Source organism: Doryrhamphus excisus, linkage group LG7 (genome assembly GCF_037039965.1).
Source record: "Doryrhamphus excisus strain RoL-2023G ecotype Guam linkage group LG7, RoL_Dexc_Guam_v1.1, whole genome shotgun sequence".
NCBI classification, from domain to species: Eukaryota; Metazoa; Chordata; class Actinopteri; order Syngnathiformes; family Syngnathidae; genus Doryrhamphus; species Doryrhamphus excisus.
Genome location: NC_136363.1, coordinates 3960231 through 3986930, shown reverse-complemented (window position 1 = coordinate 3986930; position 26700 = coordinate 3960231). Strand labels below are relative to the sequence as shown.

At 39.7% G+C, this 26700-nt stretch overlaps 1 protein-coding gene across 1 annotated transcript in view; it reads right to left on the bottom strand.

The window, feature by feature from the left end:
- The window catches only part of stt3b (STT3 oligosaccharyltransferase complex catalytic subunit B), a 65416-nt gene that overhangs the window by 1009 nt on the left and 37707 nt on the right, over positions 1–26700 (bottom strand). Inside the window, exons 4-16 of the mRNA XM_078791918.1 lie at positions 26035–26100; positions 22613–22712; positions 21933–22031; positions 18219–18365; positions 18080–18128; positions 15820–15974; positions 15468–15679; positions 13619–13806; positions 10376–10547; positions 8604–8777; positions 7239–7352; positions 4208–4414; positions 2116–2338 (exon numbers count right to left, since the gene is read on the bottom strand). Coding sequence (XP_078648044.1) covers positions 2264–2338; positions 4208–4414; positions 7239–7352; positions 8604–8777; positions 10376–10547; positions 13619–13806; positions 15468–15679; positions 15820–15974; positions 18080–18128; positions 18219–18365; positions 21933–22031; positions 22613–22712; positions 26035–26100 — 1758 coding nt within the window. The 3' untranslated portion in view covers positions 2116–2263. The remainder of the gene's footprint in view (positions 1–2115; positions 2339–4207; positions 4415–7238; positions 7353–8603; positions 8778–10375; positions 10548–13618; positions 13807–15467; positions 15680–15819; positions 15975–18079; positions 18129–18218; positions 18366–21932; positions 22032–22612; positions 22713–26034; positions 26101–26700) is intronic.

The window sequence follows — 26700 nt, the reverse complement described above, 5'->3', positions numbered from 1 at the left end:
GAGAACTCAGGGGCTAAAGTGCTGCTTCCGATGAAGATGTCATACTACTTCCGGTCAAAAAAATGGCAACTATCCCTTTAAGATATGACAACTTTAAAGTTACCGTATCCAGTACCACATCCCGTGTCAAAAAGGAATCGTGAGAACTGACTTTTTCTTGTTAAACCGCATTTTGTTCGAGAAGCAAACTCTTTACTTTAGTGACCCCCACCCACCAACTAGCCGGAAGTACTTTCTTTAACACAAATAATATAGACTCAGGGGATAAAGTGGTACTTCCGATGATGTCATACTACTTCCTGTCAAAAAATGGCAACTATCCCTTTAAGACATGACAACCTTAAAGTTACAGTATCCGTACCACATCCCATTTAGCTAGCACGCCTTCAACTTGCCACTTTATTCAGCAACCTCACTTTTCGATGCATTTTCCATTACTGAAAACGTAATAATTATTTAAAAAATAAACAAGATTTAAGACATGAACGTGATACTTGTATGAATGACGTTTGAACTTAGCAGTTACTTAACCACACCGTGTTAGTGCCACACTGAAACAAACAGTAACATCATGGGAATCAAATATGGACGCTCCAAGAAGGAATACAAATATGATATTACACCGATATACGGATGGTAATATCACCACAAAGTTATAGTTTAGGACCAAATAGATGTATTCTAAGAAATAAAGTTGAAATGTCACAATATTTTTTGACTAATTTCTTTTGTTTATTAGTTATAAAAACTACCTGCAATAGATGCCCATAAATCCCATTCACTTGAAAGCCACATGACATTTTAGTGTTCAAAAGTGGCAGTGGATATGCAGTAAATATTTTATTTATGTGAAATGTTGACCTAAAGTTACTACAATTTACCTGTAATATACAAACATAATTCTTGGACTATTTCAACTTAAATTTAGATTTTTTTTTCTCATGATAGCATTCCCAGAATTTAAAATTTTTTCCGTCAAAAAAATAAAACAAACAAAAAATACATGCCTTTTGGCAAAATACTAGTCAAAATATACTTGCATGCAGTGATGTATTTTTCTATGCTGTTCTTTCATTTCAGTGTGGCACTAACACCGCTTAGCATGCTACTTGAGAAGCGGACACCTTAAGAACCAAGCTAAAGACAGAATGATGGTCGTTGATATTCCGTGTCAAACCCCCCCCCCGTTACACCCCGTTTCCAGTTAGCGAGACCGCCTTCCTCGACCCGCCGCTGCTATGGAGGAAGACGGCAAAATATGACAGGTGATGACGACCGGCGAAGAGGCACTAGGCTTGCTCACGCAAACTAGAGAGCTCCCTCTGCAGGAAGGGAGGCCTACTTGAATAATTTGAATAATATCACTACTTTTTTTGTTTGCTGTTGCAGAAGCCCCAGCAACAAACGTGTACAATCTAAGCAAGTATGGATGCGGGACGGGGTTGGACAGCATTAGGAAGAAAAAAAAAAATTCACATTCATTCAATTCATGACGAAAAATCTCAAGGCCCTCTCTGTACAAGAATTATTGCCTTCTCCGCTCCAGTTGCTGTCATACAAAAACACCCAAAATAAGGGACAGAAGTGCATATTTAAATCCGCACAAGAAAGCAATATATTATATTTGACATGATCTTTACAGAAAAGTGACGTATCAGGCCAATTGGGTTACGGGGGAAAAAAAAAAAAAAAATACAGCGAGCGATTTCTGAAGTGAATTCCAAGAGGCGGGGCTTCATGCCGAGACGCTGACGTTCCTCCATACCGCATAAACGTGTCAGGAACGAGCCCTGAGCGCTTCCCGCACTTCTTTATGAGTTCACATGTGCCATGGAGCAAGGTCAAGTCAATGGCTCTTTGGTGCGATGACCCCCCCCCTATCTATTTTTGTTACCCACACTGATAAGCACGTCATTGGTGTACCACAAAAAAAATGTTTAATCGACAAAAAACAACAAAGCAGCCCGATGCCTCGCCACACATTCAAGTACAAAGTAAAAAAAAAAAAAAAATTGGAGAAAATTAGCAAGACAAAATCCCCCCCCCCCCCCCCTCCCACACACAAGATAAAATGGACAAGGATTTCTGGAGCGAGCCAGGATTTTGACACTTCACCTTCCTCGCCACACGGGGGCGCTCCAATGAGAAACGCTTCCAGCTCAAGTGCCACATGATCCACCCCGGTGTTCTTCTTCATTGTTTGTCAAGAGGTTGCTTCGCATTTCATTTGTTTTGTTTTTTTTCCTCGGACAGTTCGTCAGCGTTACTTTTTTTGGAGTTTCTTGCCTTTTTTCAGGAGCAGTTTGTTCTTGATGAAGCCTCGCTTCCTCTTGGCCGTCTGGTTAGAAACGAGGGGGGGGGGGGGGGAGTGAAACCTCAGTAAAACTACATTATGTACATTTACTACATACAGTAAATGAGTCTTTACTCTTAAGCAGAAGTCTATTTACTAATGGAATACTTCCTAATACACGTTTTAACATGATTAGAGCCCTCTAGACACAAAATAACACCCCTATAGTCACCTTTATGCTAGTATTACATTATATAGTAGATTGAATAATTGAAAAAAATATGCTGGGAAGCAGGAAGTGAATGTGTAGTGTAGTAAAACTACACTATGTACATATACTATATACAGTAAATAATGCAAAATCATTGCAATATGCAATAGTTTCAGAATTACCATCTTCCTAATACATGTTTTAACATGATTAGAGCCCTCTAGAAATGAAATAACACCCCTATAGTCACCATTATGCTAGTATTACATTATATAGTAGATTTAATAATTGAAAAAAATATGCTGGGAAGCAGGAAGTGATTGTGTAGTGTAGTAAAACTACACTATGTACACACTATGTACATATACTATATACAGTAAATAAGTCTTTAATCTTAAGCAGAAGTCTATTTACTAATGGAATACATCCTAATACACGTTTTAACATGATTAGAGCCCTCTAGACATGAAATAACACCCCTATAGTCACCTTTATGCTAGTATTACATTATATAGGAGATTTAATAATTGAAAAAAAATATGCTGGGAAGCAGGAAGTGAATGTGTAGTGTAGTAAAACTACACTATCTACACTATGTACATATACTATATACAGTAAATAAGTCTTTAATCTTAAGCAGAAGCCTATTTGCAAATGGAATACTTTCAGAAGTACCATCTTCCTAATACACGTTTTAACATGATTAGAGCCCTCTAGACATGAAATAACACCCCTATAGTCACCTTTATGCTAGGTTTACATAATATAGTAGATTTAATAATTGAAAAAAATATGCTAGGAAGCAGGCTCCAAATTGTCCATAGGTATGAATGTTAGAAAATGCTGTGCTAAACAATGTTAGAAAATGCTAACATGCCAATGGCTACCATGCTAGCACCTAGCAAGACATCTTCAAGTCCCAAAAGTGTTAAGGCAGTCCCATAGTGTCCCCACATAATGCCATGTGTGAATTTGCCTTTAGATATCAGTAAATTAGCTAAAATGCTAACCTAGGAGACCAGGGTTCAATTCCACCCTCGGCCATCTCTGCGTGGAGTTTGCATGTTCTCCCCGTGCATGCGTGGGTTTTCTCCGGGTACTCCGGTTTTCCTCCCACATTCCAAAAACATGCTAGGTTAATTAGCGACTCCAAATTGTCCATAGGTATGAATGTGAGTGTGAATGGTTGTTTGTCTATATGTGCCCTGTGATTGGCTGGCCACCAGTCCAGTCCCGCCTCTCGTCCTACGACAGCTGGGATAGGCTCCAGCACCCCCTGCGATCCTCATGAGGATAAGCAGTAGAAAATGAATGAATGAATGTCAAAAATATTGAGTAATATCAGTGTAAAGTTGACTGTAGGGGTGTTATTTCATGACTCGAGGGCTCTAATGTTGACAACCATATTAAGAATGTGTTTCTAAAATATTACATTTCGAAATAATGAATCCTACTATAGATAAGCAGTGTGAAACCAGTTCATGGGTCCTTTGTTACCTTGTGTCGTCCATGACATACGCCTGCCCATAACGTAAGCCCCCCCCCCCACCAACATGGACCACTCCATCCACAATAGCTGCTTATGTCAATGTGAGGCTTTGACTTGAATAGGTTCCAGTGTAATATTCTGTTTTAATTGATTAACTACTGACTCCCATTTTGTAGAAAAAACGATGTGTGAAGGCGAAAGTCGACAACGATACCTTTTTGGAGGTGTACTTCTGTTTGGGAACGATGCCGCGAAGCTTGCGGTCCAGCGGCTCTCTGTTGCCCAGGTTCTTGACCTTGTAGATCCTGACCAGCCAGTGCTCTGAGGTGAAGGCCTCCTCCAGGTGCTTGAATTTAATATCCTTGTTGCCGATCTCCGCATTGCGTGTACGGTCAAAGCCGGGGGGCGTTCGGAAGTCCAACTAAGAGACGTGGGGGGGGGGGCAGAGTTAAAAAATGTCAGATGAATATCTAACAGGTTTAATTTGCCGACCAGTCCAGAGTGAGCCTCGCCTCTCTCACTAAGACAGCTGGGGTAGGCTCCAGCAACACTGCGACCCTCGTGACAAAAAGCGGTAGAAAATGAATGAATATCTAACAGGTTTAATTTGCCAACCAGTCCGGAGTGAGCCTTGCCTCTCTCTCTCTCTAAGACAACTGGTGTAGGCTCCAGCACCCCCGCGACCCTTGTGAGGAAAAGCGGTAAAAAATGAATGAATGAATATCTAACAGGTTTAATTTGCCGACCAGTCTGGAGTGAGCCCTGCCTCTCTCTCTAAAACAGCTGGGGTAGGCTCCAGCACCCCCGTGAGCCGTGTAGGGAAAAGCGGTAGAAAATGAATGAATATCTAACAGGTTTAATTTGCCAACCAGTCCAGAGTGAGCCCTGCCTCTCTCTCTAAGACAACTGGGGTAGGCTCCAGCACCCCCGTGAGGAAAAGCGGTAGAAAATGAACGAATGAATGAATATCTAACAGGTTTAATTTGCTGACCAGTCCAGAGTGAGCCTCGCCTCTCTCACTAAGACAGCTGGGGTAGGCTCCAGCAACACTGCGACCCTCGTGACAAAAAGCGGTTGAAAATGAATGAATGAATATCTAACAGGTTTAATTTGCCAACCAGTCCAGAGTGAGCCCTGCCTCTCTCTCTAAGACAACTGGGGTAGGCTCCAGCACCCCCGTGACCCTCATGAGGAAAAGCGGTAGAAAATGAACAAATGAATGAATATCTAACAGGTTTAATTTGCCGACCAGTCCAGAGTGAGCCTCGCCTCTCTCACTAAGACAGCTGGGGTAGGCTCCAGCACCCCCGCGACCCTTGTAAGGAAAAGCGGTAGAAAATGAATGAATGAATATCTAACAGGTTTAATTTGCCAACCAGTCCAGAGTGAGCCCTGCCTCTCTCCCTAAAACAACTGGGGTAGGCTCCAGCACCCCCGTGACCCTCATGAGGAAAAGCGGTAGAAAATGAATGAATGAATATCTAACAGGTTTAATTTGCCGACCAGTCCAAAGTGAGCCTCGCCTCTCTCACTAAGACAGCTGGGGTAGGCTCGAGCACCCCCGCGACCCTCGTGAGGAAAAGCGGTAGAAAATGAATGAATGAATATCTAACAGGTTTAATTTGCCAACCAGTCCAGAGTGAGCCCTGCCTCTCTCCCTAAAACAACTGGGGTAGGCTCCAGCACCCCCGTGACCCTCGTGAGGAAAAGCGGTAGAAAATGAATGAATGAATATCTAACAGGTTTAATTTGCCGACCAGTCCAGAGTGAGCCCTGCCTCTCTCCCTAAAACAACTGGGGTAGGCTCCAGCACCCCCGCGACCCTCGTGAGGAAAAGCGGTAGAAAATGGATGAATAAATGAATATCTAACAGGTTTAATTTGCCGACCAGTTCAGAGTGAGCCTTGCCTCTCTCTCTAAGACAGCTGGGGTAGGCTCCAGCACCCCGCGACCCTTGTAAGGAAAAGCGGTAGAAAATGAATGCATGAATATCTAACAGGTTTAATTTGCCGACCAGTTCAGAGTGAGCCTTGCCTCTCTCACTAAGACAGCTGGGGTAGGCTCCAGCACCCCCGCGACCCTCGTGAGGAAAAGCGGTAGAAAATGAATGAATATCTAACAGGTTTAATTTGCCGACCAGTCCGGAGTGAGCCTTGGCTCTTTCCCCAAGACAGCTGGGGTAGGCTCCAGCACCCCCGCGACCCTTGTGAGGAAAAGCGGTAGAAAATGAATGAATATCTAACAGGTTTAATTTGCCGACCAGTCCGGAGTGAGCCTTGCCTCTCTCTCTAAGACAGCTGGGGTAGGCTCCAGCACCCCCGCGACCCTCGTGAGGAAAAGCGGTAGAAAATGAATGAACATCTAACAGGTTTAATTTGCCAACCAGTCCAGAGTGAGCCTCGCCTCTCTCACTAAGACAGCTGGGGTAGGCTCCAGCACCCCCGCGACCCTTGTGAGGAAAAGCGGTAGAAAATTAATGAATGAATATCTAACAGGTTTAATTTGCCGACCAGTCCAGAGTGAGCCCTGAATGAATGAATGAATAATTGACAATGGGAGCTGAAACATATGATATCCGTATGTTCTTCCGCCACTTTAGTCGTTTATTTTCCCCTCAATTTGATATAAACTGCTTTTCCCATTTGTTTTTTGGTCAAGTCTCCCGACTGCAAGTGCATTGATTGAATTGACCCGCAGGCCAGTCTGCAGCTCCAGCAGTCATGTCAGTCGACAAGAAGGATCACTCCACTTTCGCCTTTTTTTTTTTGCCTTTCGCCCCCCCACCTGCAGTCACCCCGTAGCACAAAGCATCAGGAAAAACCTTTTCAAATCCATTCTTTTTCCTCAAATTCCCATCACACCTCAGGGATTCCAGAGGCATCTCGGTACATTTTTTATTTATTTTTTTTAAACCTGTCAGCCACCTTTGCTGCTGGTTATCGTCTAGAACGCCGCACGAAAAACACAGCGAGTCGTACTTCTTCTGAGAGAGAGAACAGTTGTGCAAACTTCTGATCTTTGCACACCGCTGCGACTCATTATCTGAACCTACCGAGTGTATCACAACGCCCGGAAGGGTGAAAAGAAGAAGAAGAAAAAACGAAAAAAACATCTGAGGTGCTAACTAACGAGGCCTGACTTGCCCTCGGGATGCCAAACTCAAAGACGAATAGAAATGTTGATACAGGCACATCGTATTTGGACAGGAAGCAAACAGGTCATTAGTCGCAAGTTCCTCCACTCACCTGCATTTCACCAAATCGGTAGTAGGACATCTTGTACATGAGGCAGTTGAGCAGAGTCGGCGAACCGTCCTTGTCCACTCGGAACTCTCCCTGAGGGGTGAAGTAGTCACTCTCCTGAAAGACGGAACAAGTTCAATATTAGAATAACACACCTCCAACCCCACATCCACATCCACATCCACATCCACATCCACATCCACATCCACATCCACTGCCTGTGGAGGTTTAGTGTCTCATGTTGGGTATCAGACACTTACTGCTGGAATTAAACAACCCAGAGAACCTCAGGAATTATTTTTTTTGTGTTTGTAAACGACACCTAAACATTGCGAAAAAAATTAGGAACAATTTTTTTTGAAAAAAGTACAAATTTAATTTTAATAAATTATTTTTTTAATTAGAAAAAAGGATTTTTTTAGTAAAAAATTTCAAATTTATTAAATTTAAATTTAATTTAAAATTTAATGTATTTAAATTAGAAAATTAAATAAGAAAATTAACAAAAGGGAAAAACAAATTAGTACAAATTTAACTTTAATAAATTATTTTTTAATAAAAAAGACTTAAATTTAAGACTTTTTTCTAATTTATTCCCCTTTTGTTAATTTTCTTATTTAATTTTCTAATTTAAATACATTAGAAAAAAGTCACAATTTAATTTTCATTTATAATTTATTTAATTAAAAAAAGTATCTTTTTTAATAAAAAATAATGTATTAAAATTAAATTTGTTTTTCCCTTTTGTTAATTTTCTTATTTAATTTTCAAATTTTAGCCTTAATATTTTGACTTTATTACCATAACATATTCCTGCAACCTAATTTTCAACCTCGGCTGACAAGTGGTTAGCATGCAGGCCTCACAGCTAGTTCGATTCCACCCTCGGCCATCTCTGTGTGGAGTTTGCATGTTCTCCCCGTGCATGCATGGGTTTTCTCCGGGTACTCCGGTTTCCTCCCACATTCCAAAAACATGCTAGGTTAATTGGCGACTCCAAATTGTCCATAGGTATGAATGTGAGTGTGAATGGTTGTTTGTCTATATGTGCCCTGTGATTGGCTGGCCACCAGTCCAGGGTGTACCCCGCCTCTCGCCTGAAGACAGCTGGGATAGGCTCCGGCACCCCCCCCCCCCCACAACCCTTGTGAGGATAAGCAGTAGAAAATGAATAATTTTCAACCTAACAAAAATTTTCATATTTTTCCTCACATATGTGCCATGGGTAAAAAAAAAAACAAACAAAAAAAAAAAACCGGGCCACACTTTGGACACCTGCCTTAAAACATGCAGCACCACCATGACCAGTATGGTCATAAGTTTAAATTGTTATGGCATTGGTTGGTGAACACCACAAAACATCCTTACCCTGATGTCCTTAGGATGCTCCCCTTCAGCTATCCTCACCATCCACAGGAACTTGTTGATATCATCTCCCGAGTAACCGATGACGCCGCCGAAAATAATCAGCACATAGTCGACATCTAGGGACCTCATGATTTTGTAGGCTGCACTTTCATTGGAAGACATGGCTTTCCCCACCTGGAACAGTGATTGAAAGAAGAAAAGAACAATTTTAAATAACAGGATGACTCGACACAGCATATTATGTCCTTGAATGTGATAAATGGGAGGTTGACAGCACATTTGCCACAGCGTCTAGTGGGACAATTGTTTTGACAAATGTCCTATATATATATATTACAACAACATCACGCCGCCATTGTAATACTTGCACAAAAGCCGTAAATCCCCTAGAGTAGAGGTTCCCAAACTTTTCATGTAACCGTTCTGACATTTGACTTTGGTCAAGGAGCAAGAAACAATACAAGCAGTTGATGTTTGGTTCAAGACTCTTCATCCTTGTATTTAGCAGTCATGATGTGCTATATATATCACTATATTGACACTTACTATGGTACCCATTATGTCATTGGATGGTCATATCACCTCGTACTTCGGTACTTAATTAAAATTAAAATATTTTAAATTTAATTTATTTTAATTTTAATCCAATGCTTGGTGAATTCTGCTTCACAAGGATATATTTTAATTTTAAATTAAAATGAAAAACACTTAATTTTTTAGGATAAAAATAAAAATGTAAAAAAAAAACTTAAATTATATTAGAAAAGCAGGAAGTGAACAAATGTAAAAAAAAAATAAAAAACAAAAAAAACAACTTAAACTATATTAAGAAAGCAGGAAGTGAACAAATGTAACTGATTGTAAAAGTACCAGCATGTTCAAATGAAATAAAACCATTACCAATTAACATAGCATGTTTTTAGAATGTGGGAGGAAACCGGGGTACAAATAAAAATAATTAAAAATAGTAAAAATAAAAATACATTTTTTTAAATTAAAAAAAAAACAAAAAAACAAAAAAAACAAAACAAAAAACAACTTAAACTATATTAGGAAAGCAGGAAGTGAACAAATGTAACAGTTACTGATTGTAAAAGTACCAGATGGAGGGGTAGGATTTAATAAACTTTGCTTCTTCCTACTCCTTTTGGACATGTGGAACTGTGAACTGATTATGTGATGCATTCAATTGTAATCTGATGCATGTTCAAATGAAATAAAACCATTACCATTACCAAGTGTATGCTGGAGCCTATCCCAGCTGACTTCAGGAAAGAGGCAATTCAATATTTTGTGATTCAAACACTTCCGAATGGAACCATGCAAAGTTTCATTTAGAATTAAGAGAAACCTACACCATGAAATGAAATATTCTATAAACAGAAGTGCCGATAAGCAGAAAAAATGAGAATGGACAAGTTTAACCCCCCCATAAAATAAATAAATAAATAAAAAAACATTTTAAAAATGCAGCAAATAGAAAGAAAAGCACCCAGACTGTGACAGCAATTAACCGAGCTGCCCTTAAACTAATTGAGAAAAGTTTAAGAAAACAACATTATCTGGCTTATAAAAGGGGAGCGCAGTTAGAATTGGCAATTTCATTAAAAATTCACTAAAGAGCTTGATGATCATCCGGTGGCTGCTGGAAGAGATCATTTGTTTCCCGGTGTGTGTGTGTGTGTGTGTGTGCATTAAAAATAGCAGCAGAGCTAAAAGCCAACATGGTGGTGGTGTTGGGGGGGTTGGTAAAAAAATGAATGAGACCTCACCAGCGCTATATGACTGTTGTTCCACGTATTATTGTCAACCAGCGTGGTCCTGTTAGCCATCCCTGCTATTTGGTAACCGTAGTCCCACCATGACATGACGCGTGCGTGCTCGTCTGTGTTCTGTCTCAGCCAATAGTAGGCCTCCCTGAAGTCATCAAGGATGTTTCTTGACCTGAAAAAGGAGGGGGAGGGGGGAGAAAAAAGGTTAAAAGTTAACACCAACTAGTCAAACAGGAACATGGCTGCAAGGGCAATCTACCGCTATTTCCTCACTCATATGGTGAAAGAAGCGTTTATTAGGGGTATGGTGTTTATTATTATAATATCAAGTAATTATATGTTGCTATGGTTACTCAATTATTACCAACTCAACTCAAATACACTCATAAGTCCTCACTATATGTCCTTGTCCACCTGCTCAAACTTGACAGAGTTGCTCAGAAACACAAGATCGCATGGTGCATTCACAGACATCGGCTCAGTAGTTTATTCATTCATTCATTTTCTACCGCTTTTTCCTCACGAGTGTCGCAAAGGGTGCTGGAGCCTATTCTAACTGTTTTCAGGCGAGAGGCGGGGTACACCCTGGACTGGTGGCCAGCCAATCACAGTGCACATACTATAGACAAACAACCATTCACACTCACATTCATACCTATGGACAATTTGGAGTCGCTAATTAACCTAGCATGTTTTTTTTTTTTGAATGTGGGAGGAAATACCCGGAGAAAACCCACGCATGCACGGGGAGAACATGCAAACTCCACACAGAGAAGGCCGAAGGTGGGATTGAACTCAGGTCTCCTAGCTGTGTGGCCTGCACACTAACCACTTTCTATGCCGCATGTCCTCCAATGAACTGCTTTGCTCAGACACAATGCAGAATGGGAAACTTCAAAACTCATATTGGTACTTCTTTGTATATTTTTAGGTACACCTTTGGAGTGTTAAGTTACTGTGTGATGAGTTTAGTGTTTTTTTTGCAAGCACAAACATGGCTAAATAAACTAATAGACATAGACAAGTTTTCTATAATAGAAAATAATAATAACAAAATAATATTAACACTTTTGGCACTTGAAGATGTCTTGCTAGGTGCTAGCATGGTAGCCATTGGCATGTTAGCATTTTGTAACATTTTCCAACACAGCATTTCTAACATTTTTTAACATTCATACCTATGGACAATTTGGAGTCACCAATTAACCTAGCATGTTTTTGGAATGTGGGAGGAAACCGGAGTACCCGGAGAAAACCCACGCATGCACGGGGAGAACATGCAAACTCCACACAGAGATGGCCGAGGGTGGAATTGAACTCGGGTCTCCTAGCTGTGAGGTCTGCGCACTTTCACCACTTTCTATGCCGCATGTCCTCCAATGAACTGCTTTGCTCAGACACAATGCAGAATGGGAAACTTCAAAACTCATATTGGTACTTCTTTGTATATTTTTTAGGTACACCTTTGGGGTGTTAAGTTACTGTGTGATGAGTTTAGTGTTTTTTTTGCAAGCATAAACATGGCTAAATAAACTAATAGAGAGACATGTTTTCGATAATAGACATGTTTTTGGAATGTGGGAGAAAACCGGAGTACCCGGAGAAAACCCACGCATGCACGGGGAGAACATGCAAACTGCACACAGAGATGGCCGAGGGTGGGATTGAACCCTGGTCTCCTAGCTGTGAGGTCTGCACGCTAACCACATTACCTCCGTGCAGCCACTCATTAGTTTATTTCTTGCCCCAACATAGACCCACTTTTGGGGTCCCGACACACTAGATAAGAATCGCTGATCTAGTAGACCCGTTTTTGTTGTCCTCAGCTATTGTTTGTTTGCCAATCAATCGGAGCGTGGCGTCTATTTAAGGAAATACGCAAACACAAGATTCGATATTTGATTTTTTTTTTTTTAAATGATGTCCAAAATGTGTCTAACCTCCAGGACAACTTTATGCATCCGTTTATGTTTATGTGTATTTTTATGTGTAGGCGTACAATACACAGCATGGATTGACAGCAGCAATTTCCTTTATGCACACAAACACACATTTCTGTGACCTAGAAACTTAAAAAAAAAAAAAAAAAAAAAAAAAAAAAAAAAGCTGTGATATTAAAGCTTGCGCTGTCATGCACATATCAATATTTCAGGAAATGTCGTATGAAATATGCATGTGCTCCTGACTTGCTGCTCTATGTGGAACCACCAACCTTTTAGTCAGTGTAGTACAACTTACCATTGAGATCTTATGGTAATTTAACACAATAAAAGACAGTAGCCACGTTTTACATGAGGAGTTTTTTCTCTTTCCGAATGGAATCTTTCCGAAAGCAATGGTATACATGGAAAGGAATATTCCAATGGCGTGTTTACATGCGGCCGCTATAATCAACCAGAATAGTCAATGGGGCATGCCCAGTAAAGCGTAAACACCAACATCACGTGATACTGACTTCCTACAGTTTTTCTTTAACTCCGTATTCATAATATTCATTCATTCATTCATTAATTTTCTAACGCTTATACTCACAAAGGAATAAACTCATAGTATTATGAGTAGCATATTAAAAAAATAAAATTGTATATATATATACGTATATTATATAGTGTGACTATAATTAATATAAAATAAATAATAAAAAATAAAATTATTAAAAAATACATTTTTTATTCACCAATATTCATTCATTCATTTTCTACCGCTTATCCTCACAAAGGAATAAACTCAGTATTATGAGTAGCATATTAAAAAAATTAAAAAATTGATAATAATAAAATAATTAATAAAAAAATAAAATTATATGAAAAAAATATAAAATATATTTAAAAAAAATACATTTTTTATTGAAATATGCTACTCACCATATTCATAATATCCTCATAGTATTGCCAGTTTTGTGTTTACCCAGTTTAGTTTTACAATTTAGTTTGAATCAAAAACAAACTTTCCGCTAATGCACACGAAAGCTGCTTGCCAACCGCCAATAAACAACAGAAGAAGGAAAAACACCACGAAGAAGAACGCAGTCTGACAACTTTCCGATTGAGCGGGTACAAGATACCTCAATCGGATTGGGGAAAGGAATATTCCACCCCCTTGGGAATCCCATTATATATTCATTCGGATTGGCACTTTTCTTTCGGAAAAAGGTTACATTCTTTCCGTTTCAGCAAATAACCCGAATGGAATTGGAATATTTGGGTCCATGTATACGTGGCTAGTGTGTCAAGTAACGCATACCCATCATGGTTGTACGAGGCGAGCACCACGCTGGGGCTGGAGTAGGCGTTGCTGGTGACCCAGGTGCAGTGGACAGCAAACATCATCAGGAGCATCAACATGAGCATGGTGACGATGGACTTCACGTTTGGACCCAGACCTTCCTCCGCTTTCTCCTGTTCCGATACGTGTTTGCGTACTTTGCCGGCCTGTGTAAGGGGGGGGGGGGGGGGGGTGGAGGGAAAAACTGCATTAGCAAACAAAGCTCGGAGCTTCCTCGTGTTTCTGATGTCAGCTAAAGATGCGCCTCAGGCTTTGATGATGATACTGAGAATGTGATGACTCAATTGCGCAACCCAAAAAAAAAAAAAAAAATGTTAATCTGAATTGTGTGTAAATACACTTTCAAGTGGCTAGCCATTTCTGCAAAAAAAAAAAAAAAAGGCATCGACTCGCTCTTTGGCTGAGATATTTGTTAGTCAAATATTCACACAAATGCGAGACAGCTGAAAACTGAGTAAGCGCATCAAATAGCTGCAGATGAATCACGGCTCAAAAATATTGGTGGGATGTGTGGGTAAAAGCTCACGACACGTCTGGCAATCTCCCCAATTGAGTAAAAAGTACAGCTAAAGGGGGTTGAACATAGAACAGATGAGGATTGCATCAAGGTAGCTTACTGGTCTCACATTTATATGAAAATATTGTATTAGATCTTAAAATGAAGAAATGCTTGTCTTGAGGGCTGCACGGCGTGCAAGTGGTTAGCATGCAGGCCTCACAGCAAGGAGACCCATGTTCAATTCCACTCTCGGCCATCTCTGTGTGGAGTTTGCATGTTCTCCCCGTGCATGCATGGGTTTTCTCCGGGTACTCCTCCCACATTCCAAAAACATGTCTATTATAGAAAACATGTCTATGTCTATTAGTTTATTTAGCAATGTTTATGCTTCCAAAAAAACACTAAAATCATCACACAGTAACTTAACACTCCAAAGGTGTACCTAAAAATATACAAAGAAGTACCAATATGAGTTTTGAAGTTTCCCATTCTGCATTGTGTCTGAGCAAAGCAGTTCATTGGAGGACATGCGGCATAGAAAGTGGTTAGTGCGCAGGCCACACAGCTAGGAGACCCGAGTTCAATTCCAACTTCAGCCATCTCTGTGTGGAGTTTGCATGTTCTCCCCGTGCATGCGTGGGTTTTTTTTTTCCCGGGTACTCCGGTTTCCTCCCACATTCCAAAAACATGCTAGGTTAATTGTCCATAGATATGAATGTTACAAAATGTTAGAAACATGCTAGCACCTAGCAAGACATCTTCAAGTCCCAAAAGTGTTAAGGCAGTCCCACAGTGTCCCCACATAATGCCATGTGTGTATTTGCTTTAGATATCAGTAAATTAGCTAAAATGCTAACATGCTAACCTAGGAGACCAGGGTTCAATTCCACACTCGGCCATCTCTGTGTGGAGTTTGCATGTTCTCCCCGTGCTTGCGTGGGTTTTTTTTCCCCGGGTACTCCGGTTTCCTCCCACATTCCAAAAACATGCTAGGTTAATTAGCGACTCCAAATTGTCCATAGGTATGAATGTGAGTGTGAATGGTTGTTTGTCTAAATGTGCCCTGTGATTGGCTGGCAACCAGTCCAGTCCAGGGTGTTCCCCCGCCTCTCGCCCGAAGACAGCTGGGATAGGCTCCAGCATACCCGCGACACTTGTAAATGAATCACAATGCAGTCCAAACTGTCAGGTACGTAAACAACCAACTATTCTCCTGTGAAAAGTTTCTATTTGCAGAAACGTGACGCGTTTCCTCACTTCTGCGCGGCACCGTGTGCTGAAAAACGAGACGGGTGATTGGCCTCCTACCTTGTCGTAGAGATTCCCGGAATTTCTTTTGTCGTCCTCGTCGCTGCTGTCTTCAGCAGGGGGTTTCTCTCTCTTTGTGTCATCTCCCATGTAATGTTCAAAGACGCTGGAGAAAGCCACGGCTGACAGCATGCACACCACCGGAGTCAGCGTCAGCATGAGTCGCACCATCACGCCGGCGAAATACACAGCGCTGATGGCGTAAAGGGCCACTGGAAGGGGGAAAAAAAAACGAAAGCCATCAATGACTTATTCAAGCATTGACACCGGCATCGAGTTAATGTATGACAAGCGTTCACCATATTAAACTATTTATAACCTTGAAGAACATTATCACCAAACGTGGTCTTACCAAATACTCGTTCGTCATTGATGTTCTTGATGCAGAACCACAGGCCTGCTGGGAATGTGCAGACCAGTATGTGAAGGTCAAAGAAGAAGGAGACCCACGTGGTGGGCTGGTGCTCTGAAACGGATGCTATGATGGGGATGTGGATCTTAGCATAGCTGGAGGAGGTCAAAAAAAAAAAAGGAGGACAAGCATGAGCGGGTTTTGTGTATTTGTTACAGTGTTGTAGCATACAATGCTTTAGTTTGAAGCCATAACAGCGAGGAAAGAAGAAAAAAATCGTATATGTCTTTGTGTATTTGGAGGTCATACAGTTAACTCATTCAATACCAAAGATGTAGTCACACGTTTTTATAAACCCCAACACTCGATCCTAAAGACGTATTTCATTTTTTTTGCACAAGAGGCAAAAATAGAACAGTTTCAGGCCATAAAATGGCCACAAGATGGCAGAAGTACTTTTGACGGCATGCAGGTTACCCATTCCAGGGAATTTTTTTACACATTTTACAGTTTTTCCATGTTGTGTTACAGTTGTCTAGATATTTGAGCTGCCACAGAAGCAAAAAAAAAAAAATTCACAAAAAAATGGTTTTCATCTTTTTTTTAGTTGGGAACTGATATTTTCCTGGAACTTTAAAATAATAATAATAATACATTTTATTTGTATAGTGCTTTTCAGAGTACTCAAAGACGCTTTATAGTCGAGAAAAAAAGAAATAAAAATAGAGTTGACTAAAAACAGAGTGAACGATGCATTAAAATACAGTATGCATACATACATTCAGAGCTAAAAAGGGGCTAAAAGCGAGGCGGGGCACAACAGTCAGGTATAAAAAGTCAGAAATTAAAAAAAAAAAATGTAATAGTTTTTTTTATTAATTTAAAAAAAATTAATAAAAAAAAAATTAAAAACGGATTTAAACAGGTGGGTTTTGAGTTGTTTTTTGAAGGTGGGAATGTCTGACAAAACAAAAACAAAAGGGATCTGCATGGATAGTAAAAGACCTACAATGTAGAACATGCTGTAAGCTGAAGAGAGAAACGAGGACAGACAGAGAAGATTTGATATATTATTCAATGATTCCAGAATTCCTATACAGTAAAGTCTTGGAAATTTTGGAAATTTTCTAGGAAAATTTTTAACAAATGCACGTGTGCACACACAGTTTTTCATGTTGTGTTGTAGTCGTTAAGATATTTGAGCTGCCACAAAAGCAAAAAAAAAAAAATCTTTTCACAAAAAAATGGTTTTCCTCTTTTTTTTTTTTAGTTGGGAACTGACATTTTCCTGGAACTTAATAATAATAATAAATTTTATTTGTATAGCACTTTTCAGAGTACTCAAAGACGCAACAAAGACATAACACAAAAACAAAAATTTCTTAAAATATATAAAATTTAAGTTAAAAATGTGAATGGCATGATATCAAAAACATGTTTTTTGGGGAATACCTGGAATATGAAACGATAAAAAAAAATAATCAAAAAGATATTTCAAGAAAACAACCTGACCGGGTCATTTTTTGACCCATTTATGGAAAGTTGGGGTAGTAACACAAAAACAAACATTTCTTAAAATGTATAAAATTTAAGTTAAAAATGTGAATGGCATAATATCAAAAACATGTTTTTTGAGGAATACCTGGAATATGAAATAACAATTTTTCATTACAAAGATATTTCAAGAAAACAACCTGACCGCATCATTTTTGACCCACTTATGGAAGGTTGGGGTAGTAACACAAAAACAAAAAATTCTTAAAATGTATCAAATTTAAGTTAAAAATGTGAATGGCATAATATCAAAAACATGTTTTTGGGGGAATACCTGGAATATGAAATGATAACAATTTTTCATTACAAATGATATTTCAAGAAAACAACCTGACCAGGTAATTTTTGACCCACTTATGCATCTAAGGGTTAAGCAGTTGGTGAGGGTGGAGTTGATGTTGGAGTTGATGGAGGTGGTGGAGATGTTACCTGTGTTCTTTCTGATTACTAAAGAATGAAAAATGGTAGAAACTTTCTTTTTGGTAGGTTCCATGTTTATATAACCTGAGAGTACTATAAGCCAGTACTGAAATGGTTGGGATTGAATGAGTTAATGTTGCCATTTGGATCAAATGCAATATTTATGTGTTTTGCCTTCCACGATAGTGCAAGCAGGAAGTGTCAGCTGTTTTATACAACATAACCATTCGGCTCAAGTTAACGTATTCATTGCACACACACACTGAAAACAATAAGGTCAAATTACCCAGTGTCCCACAGAGAGTAGAAACGCCCGCTCCACGGAGCAATGTATCCTAAACAGGGGGAGGAAAAAAAAAAAGTGGTGTAAGTATGCCTGAAATAAATATACCATATAATACTAATACATCGTCTGAGATATAGACCTGTGTATGTCAGATATATCACCGTGAGGAAGACCACGCCGGCAGCGAGAGAGACACCAAGGAAGAAGAGCGTCTGGAATTCCTGTTTGGTCAACCTGTCTCTCAGGTATTGCAGGAAGGCATAAGCTTGGAGTAGTGCAAACACACCTGGAAGAAAAAGACACACACATAACATAATAATCAGTATATTAATATCTCATCTCTCTGTGCTCGTTTATTATCTCTTAAGTTTGCCAAAATCCTGACAAGTCCCGTTCGGAACGGTCCCTTTTGGCGGTTCTAACACATGTAAAAGATAAACACCAACGGGACAGACTTCAAATGTGTTCCGACTAAACGAGGCCATCTGTTTATAGTTGGACTTTCCTCTCGTACGCGGCTTCGCTCGCGCTTAAACTCATCTCTCCCCGCGTTTGCCGCGCAGAGCTCTTCAATCTGTCGGTTTTGATTGCCTTGCGAATTAAATGTTCCCTGTTGATATCGTTATTAAACACTCCAATGTCAAGACTATCAGCATTCTAACAGACATGCCATGGCTGAAACGGAGGAAGGGAAGAAAAGGTTCTCCTCTCATCCTGTGTGGAAGTGGTCCTTCTTCCACTACTCCGTTTGAAACAGTTGAAGTTTAGAATATATGTCTAAAGGGCTCTAATACTGTTAATAAAATCTGTATTTAGAATGTCATTTATATTTATATATGATATTGAATCCGGCTGCACGGCGGTCGAGTGGTTAGCACGCAAACCTCACAGCGAGGAGACCAGGGTTCAATTCCATCCTCTGCAATCTCTGTGTGGAGTTTGCATGTTCTCCCCGTGCATGCGTGGGTTTTCTCTGGGTACTCCGGTTTCCTCCCACATTCCAAAAACAGGCTAGGTTAATAGGTGACTCCAAATCATCCATAGGTATGAATGTTAGAAAATGCTAACATGCCAATGGCTACCATGCTAGCACCTAGCAAGACATCTTCAAGTCCCAAAAGTGTTAAGGCAGTCCCATAGTGTCCCCACATAATGACATGTGTGTATTTGCCTTTAGATATCAGCAAATTAACTAAAATGCTAACATGCTAACCTAGGAGATCAGGGTTCAATTCCACAATCGGCCATCTCTGTGTGGAGTTTGCATGTTCTCCCCGTGCATGCGTGGGTTTTCTCCGGGTACTCCGGTTTCCTCCCACATTCCAAAAACATGCTAGGGTAATAGGTGACTCCAAATTGTCCATAGGTATGAATGTTAGAAAACGTTAGAAATGCTGTGTTAGAAAATGCTAACATGCCAATGGCTACCATGCTAGCACCTAGCAAGACATCCTCAAGTCCCAAAAGTGTTAAGGCAGTCCCATAGTGTCCCCACATAATGCCATGTGTGTATTTGCCTTCAGATATCAGTAATTTAGCAAAAATGCTAACATGCTAACCTGGGAAACTAGGGTTCAATTCCACCCTCGGCTATCTCTGTGTGGAGTTTGGTTTCCTCCGACATTCCAAAAACATGCTAGGTTAATTAGCGACTCCAAATTGTCCATAGGTATGAATGTTAGAAAACGTTAGAAATGCTGTGTTAGAAAATGCTAACATGCCAATGGCTACCATGCTAGCACCTAGCAAGACATCCTCAAGTCCCAAAAGTGTTAAGGCAGTCCCATAGTGTCCCCACATAATGCCATGTGTGTATTTGCCTTCAGATATCAGTAATTTAGCAAAAATGCTAACATGCTAACCTGGGAAACCAGGGTTCAATTCCACCCTCGGCTATCTCTGTGTGGAGTTTGGTTTCCTCCGACATTCCAAAAACATGCTAGGTTAATTAGCGACTCCAAATTATCCATAGGTATGAATGTGAGTGTGAATGGTTGTTTGTCTATATGTGTCCTGTGATTGGCTGGCGACAAGTCCAGGGTGTACCCCGCCTGCAGGGGTACAGCACCCCCCCTCGTGAGGTAGAAAATGAACGAATGAAATCACAGAAGACTTCTTTCTGCGGAATGCCATTGCACAATAGGATTAATATAGGAGCTTTTGAAGAACCAACCATCTGCACCCCCCCCCCCCCTCCTTGTTAACAAACGGCAACATAAGAGTCTTAAAAATGCGCCACCAGAAATAATACCTGCCACTGTTTTTATGGCTTCCCTTTATTGCTGGCTCTCACATAGCAAATATATTTTCATGTGGCTCGGGTAGCAGCTGCTCAGAACATCTGGCCGCTAGCTTTTATGAAGCACAATTGGAGACGACAGCAGAGTGACTGAGCCATGAACTTGTCAGGAGGGAGCCCACCGCCCCCCCACCCCGTAGTATGGGCGGCGCGGTGGGGTAGAATTTTTAGCACCACGGCTGCTCTCCAGGAAACATGCAGGAATAGGACAGGATCTGCCGTGGGTTGTGTGTGTGTGGAGCGTGGTGATTTCACACAATTGGGAGGTTGCACAGTATTTTACATTTTTATATGGAATTCATAAGAGCAGCATGCAGTGTTATATACAGTACCTCCTACAGTATTATTAATCTGGCTGCTGATACTGCAGAAGCAATGTACTTGTATGTGATTTCAGTCTAGTATACTTAATAATAATTATTCATTTTCTACCGCTTTTTCCTCACGAGGGTCGCGGGGGATGCTGGAGCCTATCCCAGCTGTCTTCGGGCGAGAGGCGGGGTACACCCAGGACTGGTCGCCAGCCAATCACAGGGCACATATAGACAAACAACCATTCACACTCACATTCATACCTATGGACAATTTGGAGTCGCTAATTAACCTAGCATGTTTTTGGAATGTGGGAGGAAACCAAACTCCACACAGAGATAGCCGAGGGTGGAATTGAACCCTGGTTTCCCAGGTTAGCATTTTTGCTAATTTACTGATATCTGAAGGCAAATACACACATGGCATTATGTGGGGGACACTATGGGACTGCCTTAACACTTTTGGGACTTGAAGATGTCTTGCTAGGTGCTAGCACAACTGTAACCCACGCATGCACGGGGGAGAACATGCAAACTCCACACAGAGATGGCCGAGCGTGGAATTGAACACTGGTCTCCTAGGTTAGCATTTTAGCAAATTTACTGATATCTGAAGGCAAATACACACATGGCATTATGTGGGGGACACTATGGGACTGCCTTAACACTTTTGGGACTTGAAGATGTCTTGCTAGGTGCTAGCACAACTGTAACCCACGCATGCACGGGGGAGAACATGCAAACTCCACACAGAGATGGCCGAGCGTGGAATTGAACACTGGTCTACTCGGTTAGCATGTTAGCATTTTAGCTAATTTACTGATATTTAAAGGCAAATACACACACGGCATTATGTGGGGGGACACTATGGGACTGCCTTAACACTTTTGGGACTTGAAGATGTCTTGCTAGGTGCTAGCACAACTGTAACCCACGCATGCACGGGGAAAACATGCAAATTCCACACAGAGATGCCCGAGGGTGGAATCGAAGTTGGGTCTCCTCGCTGTGAGGCTTGTGCGCTAACCATATCTCCACCGTGCAGCACTTGTCTATTCAAAATGTCCACATGCTAAAACAACTATTTACAAAAGTGGGAAAAATCATAAGGTACTTGAAAAAGATGTGGTTTTGCATTTATGCATCGGTTGGAGTTTTGCACATTGATTCTAAAAGTCACGGGTGTCCGATCATAACTTTAAAAATTCAGAAGGTCATACGAGTCGAATGCGGTGGGACTTACCAGCAGCAGCCATATGCTCGCTAGTCCTGATTGGCTGGAAGCCAACAAAAGGGATCTGCATGGATAGTATAAGACCCACAATGTAGAACGTGCTGTAAGCTGAAAAGAGAAACGGGGACAAACAGAGAAGATTTTATTAATTATTCAATGTTCAATAATTTTAGAATTCATATACAGTAAAATTCACAGCAACACAAAGTCGTTGAAATTTTAGAAAATGTATACGTTTTTTTTTTTCAACCCAACTGCTCGCTCCCAAAGACTTATTCATACATATATTTTATGGTTTTTTTTGTGTGTGACAGGCACAAAGAGGTGATGATGCAACTCCACAATAGAAAAGAGCATGTTTGGTGCAGTTTTAAGATAAGCCACAATGCGGCCAAAGTGCATTTTTATATCAGCACGGCCTGCATCTTTGCCTTGTAAAGAAGCTACATATACGTTGCGCAAAGGAGGTTACGCATTGAAGGGGAATTTTAACGCGTGCACACACACAGTACACACAGTTAGTTCACTTGCAAATGTGAACACTAGCCATGTTTACATGGACCCAAATATTCCAATTCTATTCGGTTTATTAGTTAGCTTTGAGTGTCAAATGGCATATTTAAGGCTTAAACCTGGAAACTTTGTCATCTATCTGACACAAAGAGACATCAACAATGTGTGCACCTTACCGATGTAGACTCTTCTGCTGTAACGTTGCATTAGCAGTAGCACAAACACATGGAGGGGAATCAGGTTGATGATAAACACGTATCCTCCCCATGCCGATACCTGCAATAAACACACACCTGTGTCAGCCAAAGCGAGAGGACATCATTTTGACATCTTCATCAAAGGTGTCAGGTTCATCTCACAGCAGCCCTCAGGATGGGAACAAATCCTGCTGTAGTGTCGTAGCAATGCCAGAGTTTCAGGTGGTTTAATGTATTTAATACCAATTTTTTTGTTGTTTTTTTTTGCAATTGGTGCAACTGGCATGACAAATGTCTTCCACTCAAACTACTATGTGCATGCCAACAATGCTTTATGACACAATTGGACCACAAAAAAAGTATTTGACAAATGGTCATATCACCTCGTACTTCGGTACGGGACAAAAAAATTACAAAATTTAAAAATCCAAAACAACAACAACAACAAAAAACCCTTAAACTGTATTATGGAAAGCAGGAAGTGAACAAATGTAACAGTTACTGATTGTAGAAGTACCAGATGGAGGGGTAGGATTTAATAAGCTTTGCTTCTTCCTACTCCTTTTGGACATGTGGAACTGTGAACTGATTATGGGATGCATTCAATTGTAATCTGATGCATGTTCAAATGAAATTAAACCATTACCATTACCAATTAACAAAGCATGTGTTTGGAATGTGGGAGGAAACCGTAGTACAAAAAAAATAAATAAAAATTGTAGTAAAAATAAAAAAAATTTAAATTGTAAAATTAAAAAAAAAACAAAAAAACAAAAAAACAAAATAAAAAAAACAACTTAAATTATTAGGAAAGCAGGAAGTGAACAAATGTAACAGTTACCGATTGTAAAAGTACCAGATGGAGGGGTAGGATTTAATAAGCTTTGCTTCTTCCTACTCCTTTTGGATATGTGGAACTGTGAACACATTAACAAAAGCCTGGAAACACTAAGTTAACATAAACAACCCAAAAAGCAAGTTCACCGAGCTCCCAATCTCATGCCACGTCCCTGAAAGGCAGGAGAGACGGCTGGTAATGTTTACATTTTACATAACATGATACATTTTTTAAGTCGGCGGCACGGTGTTCGAGTGGTTAGCGCGCAGACTTCACAGCGCATGTTATTTGTATTATTATTATTTTTTAAATTATTTTTATTATTACTTATATGGACATAATTAGAAATATCCAAGTTGATTCCCACATTCTTGGACTTCCCAGTTAACAGCCCCTCAGTGGAAAGTGTTTGAACACCCCCTGTGGTAAGGCATTCATGTGTTTATTTCCACTCAAAACATCTGGGCAATAATTTGAAAGTGTAATTGTAACTAATTATTTCCAACAATAATAAATAATGTGTGACTCAGAATTACACCCAATCCATGAAAGGATCGTCAAATAACTGAACAAATTAAATACCTCCCAGAATAAGATAATGGAATAAATACACAAACCTAATGCGGAAATATATCTTGGAGTAAAAAAAAAATAAAAAAACAGTGTCTGCCATGTGTAAACAGTTGAACAATACTCAATTAGACAAAATGAGCTAAGACACTCCCTGATGATAGTGGGTAGTGACTGTTTATAGAGAGGGATAATGAAAATAAATGACTTTAAAAATGAGCATGACAGCAGTGGAGATTCATGCATAATGCTTTTGCTTCACCCTCGCACACTACAGAGAGGGGAAAAAAAAAAAAAAAAAAAAAGAAGCAGGATGTTGCACAGCAACCAGAACGGCTCCTGCAGCTCTTACCCATCAGTGAATTCTGCTGCTTTGATCCTATTGCGAATCTCGCCCCTTTCCCTGTCACCTACTTTCTGGTGAGGCGGATATCAAGATGCAGGATCTCACGCCATTCTACATCCTTTTTCATATTTGTGTCAGGTTTAATTAGTGAAAACGTGGTTATGGACCAGTGTGAGCGGTATCTAAAAACAGTAGAAGTACTCGCCGATAACTGTTAGATGGAATTGATGCAGAGAACATACTAACTCCTTATTTCTAAAATCATAAATACTTCAACTTGCTGATATAGTAGCTAAAATAATGCATACCATATCCTACTTATTGTGTGTAAATATGGGCTAATAACTATAAAAGCAATCTTCACTCGCTAAATGTACTGCAAAAAAGGTCTCAGGGAAGAACTACATTTGAAACACTTGGACACTATGCTAGGACTACGTTAAAAAGCCATAGCATTTCAGTATGTGGAATCAAACTATGGAATGGATTGAGTAAAATTTAAAAAAATTTAATTTAAAAATTTTAATTTCAACAAAATTAATTTTAAAATTAATTTTAAAATTTTAATTTTAGTTTTGTTTAATTTAAAATTAAAATTTTAAAATTAAAATTTTAATTAAAAAACTATATAATTATATTAGGATAAAAATAAAAAAAATAAAAAATTACAAAAAAACTAAAACTATATTAGGAAAGCAGGAAGACAAATTATATTAGGATAAAAATAAAAAAAACTAACAAACTATATTAGGAAAGCAGGAAGTGAACAAATGTAACAGTTACTGATTGTAAAAGTACCAGATGGAGGGGTAGGATTTAATAAGCTTTGCTTCTTCCTACTCCTTTTGGACATGTGGAACTGTGAACTGATTATGGGATGCATTCAATTGTAATCTGATGCATGTTCAAATGAAATAAAACCATTACCGTTACCATAGAAACATGTTTGTTAGGAGTAAGGCAGGTGTATGTTCTTAAGTTCCCGCCCACTAAAAAACCATTCCATCGTTTCGACGGTTTCTATTGATTCTATAATATTTATCTCACTCACTTCTTCCCCTACTGGCCTCGTCTCACCCATCATTACAGCCCCCCCCCCTCACCTCCCCCCTTTGAATGCTGAAGTCCAGCTTGATCGATGAACTTGGGTTGTGATTTGTTTTGTTTGACTACTACTGCCAGCTGGAAAAATTCCACGGTAGAGATTTTCAGCTGGGACTGGTAACATTTTAGAATTTTAGAAGATCAGTCCCAAGAAAATTATTGTTAGGTACAGCCCAAATAATAGCAAAACAACAACACAGAATGCAAAGCCTTAACAGTGCCAGCCAAAAAATACACAACTAGCATTCTATGTGGGACTAAGCACTAACACAAATTTGCAATTTATTTACAATTTATTTTTATTGAAGTGCCCGCAAGGCATGCCTGGTCCACCACTGACAACCACAATGCTATGCTACAATATGTGATGTAGACAGATGTGTTATCTGTAGACAGATTAGATGTAGTGCTTTAATGGTTGTGTTCCTCAACCAGATTACTGTCAAACTGCAATTAAAATATCAGGAAATAAAACCTCAAAATATCAAAATATATCAAAAATATCAACCAAGTGTGTCAGCGTCTGTGGGGAACTATACCTACCATGTAAAAATAGCAGAGACAACAGCCGATCGTCCAAAACACTGAGCCCGTCTTCACAGATTTCACCTGGGAAAAAAGGAAAAAAAGTGTTAAATAAGATGTAAAGAGAAAACTACAGTATATATTGTGAAAAATATTACTGTAATTATTGCACAGAACTTTCATCATCTTGATGAGCTTTTTAATTCAACTAATTAAGTGTTCCATTTTTAAATACAGCAGTACCTTGGTTAACATCCACACTGGTTAGCGTCTAATTCAACTAATTAAGTGTTCCATTTCTAAATACAGCGGTACCTTGGTTAACATCCACACTGGTTAGCATCTAATTCAACTAATTAAGTGTTCCATTTCTAAATACAGCGGTACCTTGGTTAACATCCACACTGGTTAGCGTCTAATTCAACTAATTAAGTGTTCCATTTCTAAATACAGCGGTACCTCGGTTAACATCCACACTGGTTAGCGTCTAATTCAACTAATTAAGTGTTCCATTTCTAAATACAGCGGTACCTTGGTTAACATCCACACTGGTTAGCATCTAGTTCAACTAATTAAGTGTTCCATTTGTAAATACAGCGGTACCTCGGTTAACATCCACACTGGTTAGCGTCTAGTCCAACTAATTAAGTGTTCCATTTCTAAATACAGCGGTACCTCGGTTAA